General features: G+C 39.4%; 1 protein-coding gene across 1 annotated transcript in view; it reads right to left on the bottom strand.

The window, feature by feature from the left end:
- Positions 1-11478, bottom strand: part of EMC3 (ER membrane protein complex subunit 3) — a 56879-nt gene extending 45401 nt beyond the window's left edge. Inside the window, exon 1 of the mRNA XM_090385389.1 lies at positions 11178-11478. Within this exon, the coding sequence (XP_090241515.1) occupies positions 11178-11326 (149 nt within the window). The 5' untranslated portion in view covers positions 11327-11478. The remainder of the gene's footprint in view (positions 1-11177) is intronic.
- Between the last annotated feature and the right edge of the window lie 5105 nt (positions 11479-16583).

The following is a 16583-nucleotide window of genomic DNA, read 5'->3' as shown; positions in this document are numbered from 1 at the left end:
GGCACCTTGGGTAGGATCTATCCAGTTATATTAAAGGAGGCAGCAAAGGAAGTAAGCAAACCCTTAGCCATAATTATGAGAGCATCCTTGGACTCATGGGAAGTCCCCACGGACTGGAGATGTGCAAATGTATCCCCAATTCACAAAGGGAAATCGAAGGGTGACAGAAGTAATTACAGACCAGTTAGTTTAACTTTTGTTCCGGGTAAAATAATGGAGTCGCTGGTTAAAGATACATTGCAGAATCACCTAGACAAGACTGCAGCAATAATTCAGACACAGCATGGGTTTGTTAAGGGAAAGTCTTGTCTGACAAATTTGATAGGATATTATGATGTGGTTACAAAGGAACTGGATGCAAAAAATAATTTTGATATCATATACTTAGATTGCAGGAAAGCTTTTCACACTGTTGCACATGGAAGACTACGGTACAAATTGGAGCAGAATGGTATTAATGGTAAGTTGCTACAATGGATAAAAGGGTGGTTGAGTGGGAGAAGACAGAGGGTGGTAATCAATGGACGCTGCTCTTCATGGACTAATGTTATTAGTGGAGTTTCATAGGATTCGGTGTTGGGTACACTGTTGTTTAGTATATTTATCAATGATATTGATGAAGGTATATATCAGGCTTAGTGTTGAAGTTTGCAGATGATACAAAGGTTGGCAGTAATTTAATACAAACATTAAATTACTGTTAATGGCAGTAATGGCAGTGTGCTACTGCAACAGGATCTAGAAAATTTGGGCACATGGGCCGAGAAGTGGCAATTGAAGTTTAACATTGAGAAATGCAAAGTACTGCATATGGGTAGAAGTAATCCCAGAGGAACATACCAACTATGTGATACTACACTTAGGGTGGTAGAAAATAAAATAAATTCAAATTGAGGAAAATACAGATGTAGAATAGATGTGTGGAAATTTGCCTTTAGCCCACGGGTGGTTAATTGATGGAACACACATTTATCTGTCATTGTGGAAGTTGATAGTTTAAATAAATTCAAGGAGGAACTGGACAAACTTTTAGAGGGAATAATCCTTCTTGGTAAGAGTCCTTAGAATTTATAGTAATGTTGCCTTTCAGAGCAAATGCCTTTAACCCACCCAGTATGTTTTCAGTGAAAGGACATACACAGTCAGTCACACAGCACATGTCACATTCAAAACAAACAATTGCTCTCTATAAATTCTAGTAAATGAAAAGTGAAAACAGGTGAGGAAAGATACTTGGAAAAGATAAGATTTTATTCCCAAATTTAAGGGATATTTGAGGGATATTTATTCCCAAATTTAAGGGACAATATAACAGAAAAATAAAAAAGGGGCACGTCAGATACCACATAACTGGCAAAGGCTTGAAAATTGTATAAATGGATGTGAAAATGTCTATTTTGTCTCATAATAATGAAAAGAGAGGAATATATGAGGGGGTATCAAAAAGTTTGTACCCTTACTAGAAATAATAGCTCTAGAAAGGTGAAACTTCACAGGAACTTTAATCCTTTTCTATGTAATCTACATGTATAGTAACACATCTCTCATCTGTGGATCAATTCTTTAATGCCTTGATCATAGAAGTCCACACTTTTTTTTTTTTTTTTTTATGAAAACCCCAAACATGAAAGGTATCAAAACCTATAGTACTTAGTACTGTGCATGGGTTGAAGAAGTATAGGGGGATGCCAGAAACTTTGCTCTAGAGACTAAACATGGGTTTCACCACTTCAAGCCTCCAATAAGCAAAGTGGTGGTATTGCACCAGTTGATGAGAGCCATCTACCACCTAAGAGAATCATGGTAGAATCATGGTTTCTTCCTGAAACCATGATTCTACTTCACTGATGACTTCCTGAGATGAATCAAAGTGACGTCCACACAATGGTTTCTTCATTTTTTGAAACAAGAAGTCTGATGGCGATAGGTCAGGAGCAATCTGCATTACACAAATCCAACAGTTGGCGAGAACACTGCTCCTGCAAAGGTGTTGGCAATCTAGGAACCCATCGTGCAGAGACGTTAGACATGTGCAGATAGTCATGTAAAATGCTGTGGCAGACCTATAACTAATTCCCACTGCAATTGAGATGAAATGAATTGTCACACATCTGTTACTCAGCACCAACTGCTGAACTTTGCAACCATTTCACTGTCTGTGGATGTTGATAGCCTTCCTTCTCTTGGCTCATCAAAGACACTTGTACGACTGCACTGGAACTCCTGTTTCCACTATTTTACAGTGTCATAGGATGGACAATTCTGCCCATACACAGCTTTCATTTCTTTGTCAATTTCCTAAGCTTTCTTGCCCTGCAAATAGGTAAAAAAAAAAAAAAAAAAAAAAAAGGTAAAGTGCGGCCATTATCAACCCACTGCAGGATGGAAGCCTCCTCAACAATTCATGCTAAGAGAAATGGACCATAATCTGCCACACTGGTCCAGTGCGGGTTGGCAGATTAACTGTATTTGGCAGTCAGGGGCTTGAACCCCCGTCTACTCAAAGAGCGGTGCTACTCCACTCCCGCTCTTGACCACTCGGCTACGGAGGCCGTTTGAATATGTAGACAACATATTAAAAATGACATCTTCCTACTGATGTTTTATCTAGGTCAGGGTATGAACTTTTTGATACCCTCTCATACTTCTCAAACTTCAGGTTACTGGTGTGATTCCATGGTGAAAGCAAGCACCATGAAATTAATACCTATTTATGAGAGGTGAACTATGGGTAAATCTTTGGCTAATTACAGAGCGATATACCAATACCACAAATGTTGCTACTAGGATGGCAGCCTTCAAGATAATGGACCACAAAGTACACAAGCTTTTGGAAAAATGTCAGTAAACTGTGAAAGCAGCTAGTTAGTGCTGAGAACATGCTCTGTTGTTTCAGAATCACTGAGACAGCAACCTGGGGGGAGGACATTATAAATAGGTAGCAATATGCTTCCCTTTGGGAAAGGGCCACTTATTTATACTGTTACTGTAAGGCGATTTGTAGTAACAGCCTGACAACCTAAGGAATAAATCAAAGAATTTTCCATTTCTTTCAGCAAACCTTCGTTTGTTATTTGCTTGTTTATGAAACAGAATGTTATTTCATAAAATAATAAATAACAGTTTGCAACCAGTTAATTTTATTTTCAAACAGAATGGGGTTGGATAGAGGCAAAGAAACTTTCAAATCCCCACTCCATGTTCTTTAACAACCATACCAACAATCAAGAGCCCATTGAGGTAGTAGGCCTGGTGCTTTGGCAGTTTCACCAGGTAGAGTAGGTAAGTTAAAAGAAAGAGAAATCGACAAATTCCAATCATTTAGTGAAAACTACACTCTCATCACCAGATGTTAATTACTATTAAGTAATCCAACCTATCAATTAGGTTAGGTTCTTGAGTATTCTTTTAGCAGCATGGTGCACAAGTGTATCAAGAAATGAAAATTGGTGAAACATGGAGTGCCTTTAATTTCTTAAAGAATTACAGATTATTCTCAGATGTTTCACGACTGTAAAGACTTCTTTTTCAGTGTATAAAGAGAGCAAAACTGGTAAATTATGGCAACTTCATTTACATAAAGTTGTTAATTTGATTGCACATTTATTTGTTAAGGTTTAGTCTTGAATTAGAAAATGCAGACTATACAAAGAATCCATTATCAGCATACTAAGTGGACACCTGCACTGAACAAAACCTTCCAAGAAAAACAAACTGCATAAGAGATGGAAAGAGTCAGGCGCGGTACAAGATTGGATTGCCTTCTCCAGAGCAAGGGCAGTGTTCAACCGCCAGAAATTATCTGCAATCAAAAAACATCTAAAAGCAACCCTACAAAAAGGGCAAACCATTTTATGACTCTCGGCACACAGGAATTCCTAAAACACTGGAAACTGTAGATGGACCACATTGCACGGTTCTCAAACAATGTGGCCCGACATATCCGGGCAACTTACCTATCAACAACATCCCAATGGATATGCTCGCCACCGTTAGCATCACCAGGAAGCAGCTTATAACTGCTATAAATGGATTGCCACCCACGGAAACTGCAGGCCCTGACCTTGTGCCACAATTCATGATCAAGTGTCTCAGCACGTTTATCATCGATCCACTACTCTCAATTTTTAACCGTGTCTTAACGCAGCATTACTTTCCCCCCTCTCTGGAACAGATATGCTGTGAGGCCGCATCCTAAATGCCAATCTGCATCTCTCATTAAACAGTTCAGGCCAATCTCTCACTCTTCCAGCCTCTTGAAACTTATGGAGAAGGCATTACTTTCAACCATCACCAATCAAATCTTGCCTCAAAAAACCCCCACAAATTCACTATGCTATTCCCGGAAGATCCACAGTCACCAATTTAACATTCATTACCAGCACCATTCTCAGAACACTAGAAGCTAAAGCAGAACTTGCCGTCACGTACGTTGACCTGGAAGCTGCCTTCGACTCAATCAGCATTCCCTCGCTCGTTCACCTCCTAGAAAATTACTTCCATATAAAAAGTGACATGTTGTGGTTTATAATAACCCTGCTATCAGACAGAATCATTGTTCTTACAGCGGATCAAGATATAATCTCAAGAAAAATCACTGTGGGAGCCCCCAAGGCAGAGTCCTCTCCGGGGCATTATTTACTGCAGTCATCATTCCATTTGTTCAAGAGAGAGAAGACAATCTGCTATGCTGACAATATTAAGCTACACATCCAGATTAACCCGGGCAAACATATCTCAAAAATTAATGAAAACATCAATCGAAAGCTACACGACTTAGAATCCTATCTCCATCAATTTGGACTACTTATTAATCCTGCAAAATCAGCCCAAATTGTCTTTTCTTTGAAGCACCAACCCACTGAAGTCCAAGCTTCTCTAGATGGCATTCTCCTTCCAGTGGTAAATACACATACGGACTTGGGAGTAGTTTTCGATTGCAAACTGACCTTCGAGCCCCACATTGACAAGCTCATAACAAAATTCTGCAAAATGTAGTGGATTACCAAACAACAACTACTTCACAGTAAGGATCTGGATGTGACTTGGCAATACGTATACACCTCTGTATACTCCATCATGTTATATGCCTCAGAAATATGGGCGTCTGCAGCCCCATGTGTACTCCTCCGAATACTGGCTCCTTCGTTGGATCACACATAAACATCGACCACCCCAGCAAAGAACAACTGCGATGGCAACCGCACTGAACTTTGCCAAACCTTATAATGGAAAAGACGCCTCACACTAACTGCCAAAATGACCACTGGAATAATCTCGGAGCCAAACATATGGGAACTGTGTAGCTGGAGAATCCTTCAACCCAGACTGAGGTCAGCTCCAACACTTATAGCCAACCATAATAGACTAGCCCTTAGCAAACGTTTTCTCCCAAGGCAAATGCTCACTACAGTCCAATAAATCGACGGCGACCTCTACAAATTTGCCAACGATCGCAAATACCAGAGAGAGATCCTTGATGACCTAAACTCAACTGCACAGTAATGTCGCAGTATAATAAATTTAAAAAGGATGTCTGTATAATATTGTATATAATGTCAAAAATACTGTATAATATCTTTATGAATATATTGTGAATAATTTAACTGAAACTTATTATACTGTTGGCCCTGGGGGATGAACCCGAACTATGATGTGGGCCCCGTCCTCAAGGCCTTTGTCCACCAGCCAATGTGAAGCCCCTGGCATTCCTGCCGTGAAGGGTACATTGTATACATCCTTTTATACACAATAAAGATTATATATATATTAATCAAAACAAAGGCATGCATATTTTCAAAAGCAGAGTATTAGAGAAAGTAAAAAACAAAAATAAGAACCATAATAAGTATATCTCAAAAAAAGAATATCCCATCCCCTTCTTATATAACCTTAAATCCATCCACACAATTAAGATGCTCACAAAGATTAGCTGCGAAACATATTTAATCCTACAACATCCAAATCCCTACTATTCTCATTATAAATAGCCTCACCCTCAGTGACAAACTAACCTATGATTGGCCTCCGAAGTAGACCTTGACCAAAGTGTTAATTCAAAACAGTTAGTTTGAGAGTACAGTACAAAACAATGTCTTGGTATGTAAGGCTGATGGTGTCATAAGGATATTACAAGAGTGCAGATGTTCATAGTTATCCATTTAATGTCAATTTATTTAAACTTGTTAACTAAAAAACTAATGTAAAAGTATTTGAAACTGTTAAAATTCAATCTTTACCTGACGTTTGCTAATACCTATTTGTTAACTAATTCGAGACAATCTTAACAAATAAGAAATGTGTAATCAAATTAATAACTGTGTGAATCAAGCCATCATAATTTAGCAGTTCTGCTGTCTTTACTGTCACTGAAGAAGTGGTACAGCAAGTATAATGAAACATTTGAGAATAATCTGTAATTCTTTAAGAAATTAAAGACAGATTGCACTCCATGCAGGTTTAAGTGTTAGTAATGTCGCCAATTTCCAGTAGGTTAGGTCCCTTAATAATTTAAAGTAATAATAAAATAATTGGTATTAAATTAATCATGCTAAATATGTACAAATGTTAACTTTCTTTTTTTAAATGAAAGTCATATGAAAACTGCACAGTCCAGTGCAGTTTTCTGGTACAGTGATAAGATAATTCCTTAATTCAGAAGTTTTAGTAATTTAATTTTAAAATGTTTAAAATGATATAAGCATATAAATGTATTCTAGTCTGAGTATTACGGTAATTATTTCTAATTCAAGCAGCATATATGCTACCAACAATTTTAGCATCAGAATAACTTATTAGTAAACAAATATAAATTCAAACATTTATATTTGTTTGCTGCGAAGCAAAGATCACAGACTAGCAAGAGTGCTGTGGCTTGGGGAACGAAGGGGGCGATTCTCTAACGTATCACAGTCTCAAAAAATATGCAAAATGTGAAATGTTTGCCGACCTTTCTAAAACAGGACATGATCTAGCCAAGGAGGATGCCTTTGTGTGTGTTAGGTATCTGGAGTGTCAAGAAATTAGGAGCAAACTCAGCATTCTGATGGGCATCTATGAGATGCTTGAGGTGTAGGGTAAATGCCCTCGAAGAAATTAATATGAGGAGCCCAACAGGCTCTCAACAACAGAGCTCACTCCTATGCATCAGGCAACACAGAGGCAATCTCCAAGGCAGAATGCGCTGGTCCCAAAGGAACTAGTTATTGTTGGTGACTATTGTCACCAACAATAGGGAGACAGGGAATATAATTTGTAAGAAGGATAGGTGGAACAGGACCAGGGTATGTCTGCCAGGGGCAAAAGTTGATGACGTAGAGCAGATGTCATCTTTTCAGTGCACAAAAGGTGATATTGTTGTACATGTTGGAACTAATGACATTAAGTGTAAGAGATCTGGAGATTTACTCAACAAGTATAGGTCAATGTTGAAATAAAGCTGCGAGTTAGGGTTGAATGTGAAAGTGTCTGCAATTCTGCCCAGATATGATAGGAGGGAGTATATGATGAGAACCTTGTCAATCAATTCGGCCCTGATTGTGCAAGGCTCAAGGAGTAGAATTTTTTTCAGCCTGCTCCGTGCTTGTTGACAGGAGAGACTGCTTCTACAGGGATGGGATACACTTAAAGAGAAAGGGTGCAAGAATATTTGCTGATGCTATCGAGGCAGTGTTAGGTGGGTTGGAAAACTGCTAGTGTGAGGGGGATACACAGACTAAAAGGTTAACAGTGGCTGCAGGCAGAGGCAAAAGTGATTCTTACACTGCTTCTATTAGAATGGGCAGCAGACTGGAAAGCAAAGTAATGGAGATTTCCAGGACTGCTGGGAGTCATAGTGGAACAAGTAAATACATGGGCTGTGTTAGGGTGGCAAAGAGAAGGAACAGGTGCATATATACTTGCATGTACACCAATGCTAGGAGTACAGTTAATAAATTTGATGAGCTTGAAGTGCTAGTGAAGACATCAAAGGCCGATATTGTTGGGATATCAGAGAAGTGGTGTCACACAGATATAGGCAGTGCAGAGTTGGAATTTGGGGAGTACAATGTGTATAGGAAGGAAAGACAGGATAGGAAGCGTGGAGGGGTTATGCTTTTATTTAATAAACACAAAATCCAAGGAAGTGCATCCAATCAATGTTGGTGGATAATGCAGTGTTCAGTCTGTTTGGTGTGAAATAAGCACTGGGAAAGGAAGAATGAGAGTAGGTGTGTGTTATAGGCCTAATGAATCTGATGAATATAATGAGTAATTGTGCACAGAAGTAGTGTGCCAGTAAATTATAATGGGTGACTTTAACTTTCCAGATATTGACTGGAACTTGTGGATTGGTCACTCGCACACTAGCAACACTTTTGTGGATTTATTGGATGACTGTTTCCTACAACAACATGCAACATGTTCGAGAGGCAACCAGAGGGAGTAATATTCTTGATCTGATTACCAGTAGAGATTCTTCATGCATTAAGAAATTGCAGATAAAGGAATCACTGGGCGACAGTGATCACAATGTATTGATGTGGGAATTATTTAAAGATGTAACTACCATCAAGGCTAAAGGGAAGGCTTTTGCTTTCGTAAAGGTGACTACAGAAGTCGACAGTTTTTAAATTCTGTACAGTGGGATCAACTGATGATGTTACCAACAATGAATTCTAAATGGGAAGCCTTCAGGGACTTAATTTGAGGCTACTAGGCTTTTCATTCCAACTAAGAAATACTGTTCAAGGTTTAGGCCTAAATGGATATCAGATGAATTAATGAGGCTAGTGGCAGAGAAGAATGTATGGGATGCATATAAAGTATCAGGCGATACAGAAGTGTATGGCAGGTATAAAGTAGTCTGTAATCAAGTCGTAGTCTGTAATCAAGTCACAAATGAGGTTAGGCAGGCGAAGGCAGAATATGAGAAATCTTTGGCAAAGGATGAAGAAAAACAGAAAACAGTTCTTTACCTATGTAAACTATAGAAGGAAAGGGATGAATCAGATTGGTCCATTGGATATTGATGGTTCAACTGTTGATGATTCTGCTCAGATGGCTAACAAACTAAATGAGTATTTTGCATCTACATTCACACATAAGGATTTATTCAATGAGGGGAGTGCCAGACGTTTATCAAACGCTAACAGGGAGCTAAGTGATTTTGTAGTAACTGAGAGCAAAGTAGAGGAGAAAGTGTTGAAGTTAAACATATGGAAGGCACCTGAGGTGGATGGGATCTATCCAGTTATATTAAAGGAGGCAGCAAAGGAAGTAAGCAAACCCTTAGCCATAATTATGAGAGCTTCCTTGGACTCAGGGGAGGTCCCCATGGACTGGAGGTGTGCAAATGTATCACCAATAACTAACTACAGTAACTACAGACCTGTTAGTTTAACTTGTGTTCCGGGGAAAATAATGGAATCACTGGTTAAAGAAGCATTGCAGGATCATCTAGACAAGGCTGCAGTAATAATTAAGACACAGCATGGGTTTGTTAAAGGAAGGTCTTGTCTGACCAATTTGATTGGATACTATGATGTGGTCACAAAGGAACTGAATGCCAAAAATAATTTTGATATGATATACTTGGATTTCAGGAAAGCTTTTGACACTGTTGCACATGGAAGACTGCTGTACAAATTGGAGAGGTATGGCAATAAGGGTAGGCTGCTACAATGGATAAAAGGATGGTTGAGTGGGAGACAATAGAGAGTGGTAATCAATGAACACCGCTCTTTGTGGACAAATATTATTAGTGGAGTTTCCCCGGATTAGGTGCTGGGACCATTGTTGTTTTGTATATTTATCAATGATATTGATGAAGGTATATCAGGTTTAATGTCCAAGTTTGCAGATGATACAAAGGTTGGCAGGGTTGTTAACAACAGTAATGACAGTATGCTACTCCAACTGGATCTAGATAAGTTGGGAAAATGGGCTGAGAAGTGGTAACTGAGAGTTTAACATTGACAAATGAAAAGTACTACATATGGGGTAGCAATAACAAAAGAGAAACATACCAACTGGATGGTACTACAATAAGGGAAGTGGAAAGTGAAAAAGACCTGGGGGTAATTGTGCAGACAAATATGAAGTTCGTTGAGCAGTGCAGACGGGTTGCCAGGACAGGTCATGGAGTCTTGTCAATGATATATAGGAATTTTGCTAGTAGGGACAGGGAGGTGATAATCCTGTTATACAAGGCAATGGTCAGGCCACACCTAGAGCACTGTGTACAGGTCTGGAGGCCTCATTTTACAAAGGATGTAGAGCTAGAACGAGTACAAAGAAGGACAAAGGGGTGCTCTTACCAAGAAAGGCTTAAGTTCTGCAAATTGCAGTGCCTGATTGAGGTGGATAAGGCCTGGAATGGGTTGAGCAAGCTGAATGCTGATGGGATTCTTCGTCTTGCTCAGACTAAGAACCTGAGGGGTCACAGTTTCAAATTGTGGAAAGATAGTTGTAGTATTGATGTCCAGAAATTTGCCTTTAGCCAGTGGGTAGTTGATTGGTGGAACAGGCTTCCATCTTTTGTTGTGGAAGCTAATAGCCTAAATAAATTTAAGGCTGAGCTGGACAGGCATTTGAAAAGAATGGAGGGATGAAATGGGAAGGTTTTTTTTTTTTTTTTTTTTTTGGCTGATGCTGCATAAGCTTGCTTTCTTGCATCCTATGCCTCTACTAATGCTAATTTATTTCCAAATAAGTAATTCTCTACATTTTGATACACAGGAACTGAAACCAAAATCTGTTTGCAAATCCCTATTTGTTTACAAAACAAAATAACTTCAGTTATTTTTTCACGGGCTACTTTTCTTCTTCTGTGAATTGCTGTTGTGGAACAGGTAAAAAATATGTACTTCAATGACTATACAATCTTAATTACCATCTGTTCATGTTTTCCAAGGTGTACCCATAATCCTGGGTCAGCCGCAACACAGCTGCAGCACTGGGGGGGGGGGGGGGGTTGATATGGTTGAAAACAAAATACTCTTGGGATATTTCCTAAGATGTTCCTAATGCTTGTTTAAAAAACTGGGGGATGAGACCGATATGCACAACAAAAATAATGATGATAATCTAACATAGGCAATGACATGAAAACACAATATCGGCACCGATTAATTGAAATGTATATGATATTTACTTAAATACAATTTTAGAGAACAGAAAACTCAATTCATATTTACCTATCTTGAACTTGCTGAAGTTCTACCTTCTTCGTTGACGACAACAAAATTGAAACATAATGCCTTAGTATTCCTACTAAAAAAGTAATAACCACAATGGGTAGAAATACCCACAATCTTATATCTGAATCTAGAAGAAGTTCTGTCATTTTTAGAAAATGATTATTTCTTTGTAATTAGTATAACCGTTAAGAAATTCTGTTTGCGATTGACAGTTATTACGAATTCATTTAATTCCTAAAATACATTAAACCATAGAAAAATTTACGCTTGCTCCAATTTAATTCGCATCTGCTGTTACCAAACAGCAGCTGTTTTATACGGCGGCCATCAAAAAATTTTGCGTGTGTGTGCATGAAATACTCATATACATGTTCAAACCATTTGGTATATAAGTTCGAAATTTGAAAATAAAGAGAAACGAGATTATCTTCCAAAATAACGTTTCTCGGCTTGTTTGTTTCACAGATTAGTAAGTATTAATCTGTGGTTTGTTTGTTTCGTTTCTGCACCAGTGCAGCTAAGGCTATGAGGCTTCGGTGTACTGCGCCGTGAATTTCGTAATTCTGTGATTAGCATTAGCATTAGTAGAGGCATTTGATGCAAGAAAGCAAGCTTATGCAGCATCAGCCAAAAAAAACCCACTTCCGCTTCACCCCTCTGTTCGTTCAAAAACTCGGGGTTCGGGAAAGAGAACCATGTAATCCCACAGCTGGGAGGCGACAAACTCGGGCACTGTGTGAAAATAAAAAAAAATAATAATAATAATAAATGTAAATTTCACCTCTCTAAACTGAATTCTAACGCATGCATTTTCAACATGGAGGAGAAGACGGTAAACGTAACCATTGTACTATTAACATGGTATCATGGTAATAGTACAATGGTTACCATAGAACGGATATCATCTTTTAAGGGCACAAAAGGTGATATAGTTGTACACGTAATAATTTGGGCACTAATGATATTAAGAGTAGGAGACAGGCAGAATTACTTAACAAGTACAGGTCACTGTTGAAAAAAAAGCCTGGAATTAGGGTTGAATTTGAAAGTGTCTGCAATTCTGACCAGACACGATAGAAGGGAGTACATGATGAGAGCCTAGTCGATCAATTTGGCCCTGGAAAGATTGTGCAAGGCTCAAGGGATAGAATTTTTTTTCAGCCTGGTCTGTACTTGTTAACAGAAGAGACTGCTTCTACAGGGATGGGATACACTTAAATAGAAAGGGTGAAAGAATATTTGCTGATGCTATCGAGGCAGTGTTAGGTGGGTCGAAAAACTGAAAGCTTGGGTGGGGGGGTTACAAGGACTAATAGTTTAACAGTAGCCGCAGTCAGAGGTGAAGGTGATCCTTGCACAACTTCTATTAGAATAAGTAGCGACCTGGAGCGAGGGGTGTTGGGGGGTTTCAGGGACGGAGGGCAGTCATCGTGAAATAGGTGGGTATATGGGATGTGTTAGGGTAACTAGGAATAGTAGCATGTATGCTTGCATATATACCAATGCTAGAAGTATAGTAAATATATTTGATAAATTTGAAGTATTGGTCAAGACATCAAAGGCGGATATTGTTGAGATAGCAGAGACGTGGTGTCACACAGATATAAAGAATGCAGAACTGGAATTTGGGGAGTACAATATGTACAGAAAGGATAGAAAGGGAGGAGGTGTTATACTGTTAATTAAGAAAAACATAAAATCAAAAGAAGTGCATCCAGTTGATGAACCCCAGGGGCTCATATCTGGTGAGTATGGGCTTGGCAAACCCAGGGTCCTGAGCTGGATATCATCATTCTTCTCTTTCTTGGTGATTCCTTTTTCATTATCATTATCATTCATTATTAGCTATATGGTGCAAGGAAGCCGAAGCTTTTGCTGCACAAGCAAAAAAAAAAAAAAAAAATCCAATTTACCCAGAGAGAGAGAGAGAGAGAGAGAGAGAAGTAGAAGGGAATCACCAAGAAAGAGAAGAATGATGATATCCAGCTTAGGACCCTGGGTGTGCCAAGCCCATACTCACCAGATGTGAGCCCCTGGGGTTTTGCTTCTCTCTCTCTCTGTTGAGTCAGTTTGGTGTGACATAAGCACTGCGAAAGCAAAAATAAGAGTAGGAGTGTGTTATAGGCCTAATGACTCGAATGAGTACAATGAACAATTGTAGAGAAATAGAGTGGGCTAGTAAATCAGAATGTCTTATAATGCGGGATTTTAACTTCCCAAATATTGACTGGAACTTGTGGGTTGGACACTTACACACTAGTCAGAATTTTGTCGATTTATTGGATGATTGTTTTCTGCAGCAGCATGTTCGAGAGGCAACCAGAGAGAGTAATACTCTTGATCTGGTTATCATCAGTGATCATTCGTGTATTAAGAATTTGCAGATAAAGGAACCACTAGGTGGCAGTGATCACAGTGTACTGATGTGGAATTTACTTAAAGATTTAATTACCATCAGGGGTAAAGGAAAGGGTTTTTGCTTCCGTAAAGGCGAGTACAGTGGTCTCAGAAAGTTTTTAAATTCTGTTCAGTGGGGATTAACTGACGATGTTACCAACAGTAAATTTTAAGTGGGAAGCATTCATGGAATTAATCGCTACTACCTATTATGAAATATTGTTCAAGGTTTAGGCCTAAATGGTTATCTAATGAAATAATGAGACTCATAACAGAGAAGAAAAATGCATGGGATGCATATAAATTATCAAGCGACTCAGAAGCCTATGGCAGATATAAGCTAGTCTGTAATCAGGTCACAAAGGTTAGGCAGGCGAAGGCAGATTACGAGAAATCCTTGGCAAAAGATGCTAAGAAAAACACCAAGGATTTCTTTACTTATATAAACTCTAAAAGAAAGGGGATGAATCTGATTGGTCCACTTGACATCGAGGGTTCGACTGTTGATGATCCTGCTCAGATAGCCAGAAGCGGATTTAACGGCGGGCGCACCCTGGGCCCCGCATTCTGAAGGGTCCACGCAAAACCCCAACAAATTAGTTGAACCAATATGTTCAACTATTAGTTCAAACCTTTGTGATTATTATTATGCTATTATTAATTATATTATACATATATTATATTCAAATTTTATTGGAAATAAAACATTAATAGTACATAATATTTTTTATTTATTTAAAAAATGGTTAACATGTATTTTTATTTTCCCTGTCTCTCTCTTTTTTTTAAGGGACCCAATATTTTCTTCTGCGCCTGGGGCCTCAACCGACCTTAATCCGCTACTGCAGATAGCAAACAATGAGTATTTTGCACTACATTCACACATGAGGAATTATTAAGGTTTGAAAATGGCAGAAGGTTATCAAATTGTAGCAGGATACTTAATGATTTTGTAATAACTGATAGCAAAGTGAAGGAGAAATTGTTGAAGTAAAACATAAGAAAAGCATCTGGGGTGGATGGGATCTATCCAGTTATATTAAAGGAGGCGGCAAAGCAACTAAGCAAACCCTTAGCCATAATTATGAGCGCGTCCTTGGACTCAGGGGAGGTTCCCAAGGACTGGAGATGTACAAATGTATCCCCAATTCACAAAGGGGGATCGAAGGGTGACACGAGTAATTACAGACCAGTTAGTTTAACTTCTGTTTCGGGTAAAATAATAGAGTTACTGGTTAAAGATGCATTGCAGGATCACCTAGACAAGACTGCAGCAATAATTCAGACACAGCATGAGTTTGTTAAGGGAACGTCTAGTCTAACAAATTTCACAGCATATTATGATTTGGTTACAAAGGAACTGGATGCAAAAAATAATTTTGATATCATATATTTGGATTTCTGGAAAGCTTTTGACACTGTTGCGCATGGAAGACTATTGTACAAATTGGAGCAGAATGGTATTAAGGGTAAGTTGCTACAATGGATAAAAGGATGGTTAAGTGGGAGAAGATAGAGGATGGTAATTAATGGGTGCTGCTCTTCGTGGACTAATGTTATTAGTGGAGTCCCACAGGGTTCGGTGCTGGGTCCACTGTTGTTTTGTATATTTCTCAATGATATTGATGAAGGTATATCAGGCTTAATGTCGAAGTTTGCAGATAATACAAAGGTTGGCAGGGTTGTTAATGACAGTAATGGCAGTGTGCTACTGCAACAGGACCTAGATAATTCGGGCAAATGGGCTAAGAAGTGGCAACTGAAGTTTACTGAACGACGACCATTAAAGTCGACGACCATTAAGGTCGTCCAGCATTAAGTACCACCATTAAGGTCGAGAACGTCACAACTAGGCCAATCCCCATTAGAAGAGGAACCTTTCAGCGAGATGCTCTGAGCCCACTATGGTTCTGTCTAGCACTGAACCCGCTATCCACCATGCTCAATGGCAGCAAGTATGGATATAACCTCAAAGAAGGAAAAAAGAACCACCCTCACCCACCTGATGTACATGGATGACATCAAACTCTACGCGGCAACAGAGAAGCAACTCTAGCAACTACTCCGGACCACCGAAGAATTCAGCAAGGACATCAGAATGGAATTTGGTCTAGACAAATGCAAGACCTACACACTGCACCAGGGAAAATTAGTTGGCTGAAACTACCAGTTGCTGACTGGTAAAGAGATCGAAGCTATGACAGAAGGAGAGACCTATATACCTAGGAATGATGCAGGCTGAGCAGTTGGAACACAAGGAAATGAAGAAGTGCCTGAACGAAAAATATCATCAGAGACTCAGAAGCCTGCTGAAAGCAAAATCTAACGGAGGGAACACAGTTAAAGCCATAAACACCTATACAGCTCCAGTACTAACATACACATTTGGGGACATAGATTCGACTAACACCAAGCTAGAAGATATCATGCGAAAGACAAGGACAATGATGACCAAGAGCCACCAACACCACCCGTAGTCAGCAGTGGAGAGACTAACAATACCTCGGAAGGAGGGAGGAAGGGGCCTGGTAGACCTGATAGAGCAACAGAAATCAGCGATAGTTAACAGTGAAGGATTACTTCGAGAACAACACAGCACCACTCCACCAGGCCATAAGGAAGATAGATAAGTGGTATACTCCGCTCAAGCTAGGCGAGGAACCCCCTCCTGCCAAGACGGTACAAGAAACGAAGTCACCTTCGATCACATGGCAATCACTGCAATGACCTCCATCAAGATCACATCGATAACATTGCTTCCAAAGCATGGCTCACAAGCGGGACGCTCTTCCCTGAGACTGAAGGATTCATGCTCGCCATCCAAGACCAGGTAATCAACACCAGAAACTATAGAAAATACATCGCCAAAGAGCCCGTAATGTCAGATAACACATGGCGACGATGCCACCTGGCCTCAGAAACGATCCAACACATCACCGCGGGATGCAAGGTGATTACCCAGGCTGAGTACACTCATAGACACGACCAGGTAGCCAGGATCATTCA

Source organism: Mastigoproctus giganteus, chromosome 11 (assembly GCF_048544385.1).
Source record: "Mastigoproctus giganteus isolate SK-2022 chromosome 11, ASM4854438v1, whole genome shotgun sequence".
In the NCBI taxonomy this organism is placed as follows: Eukaryota; Metazoa; Arthropoda; class Arachnida; order Uropygi; family Thelyphonidae; genus Mastigoproctus; species Mastigoproctus giganteus.
This window is presented reverse-complemented; position numbering and strand designations above follow the sequence as displayed.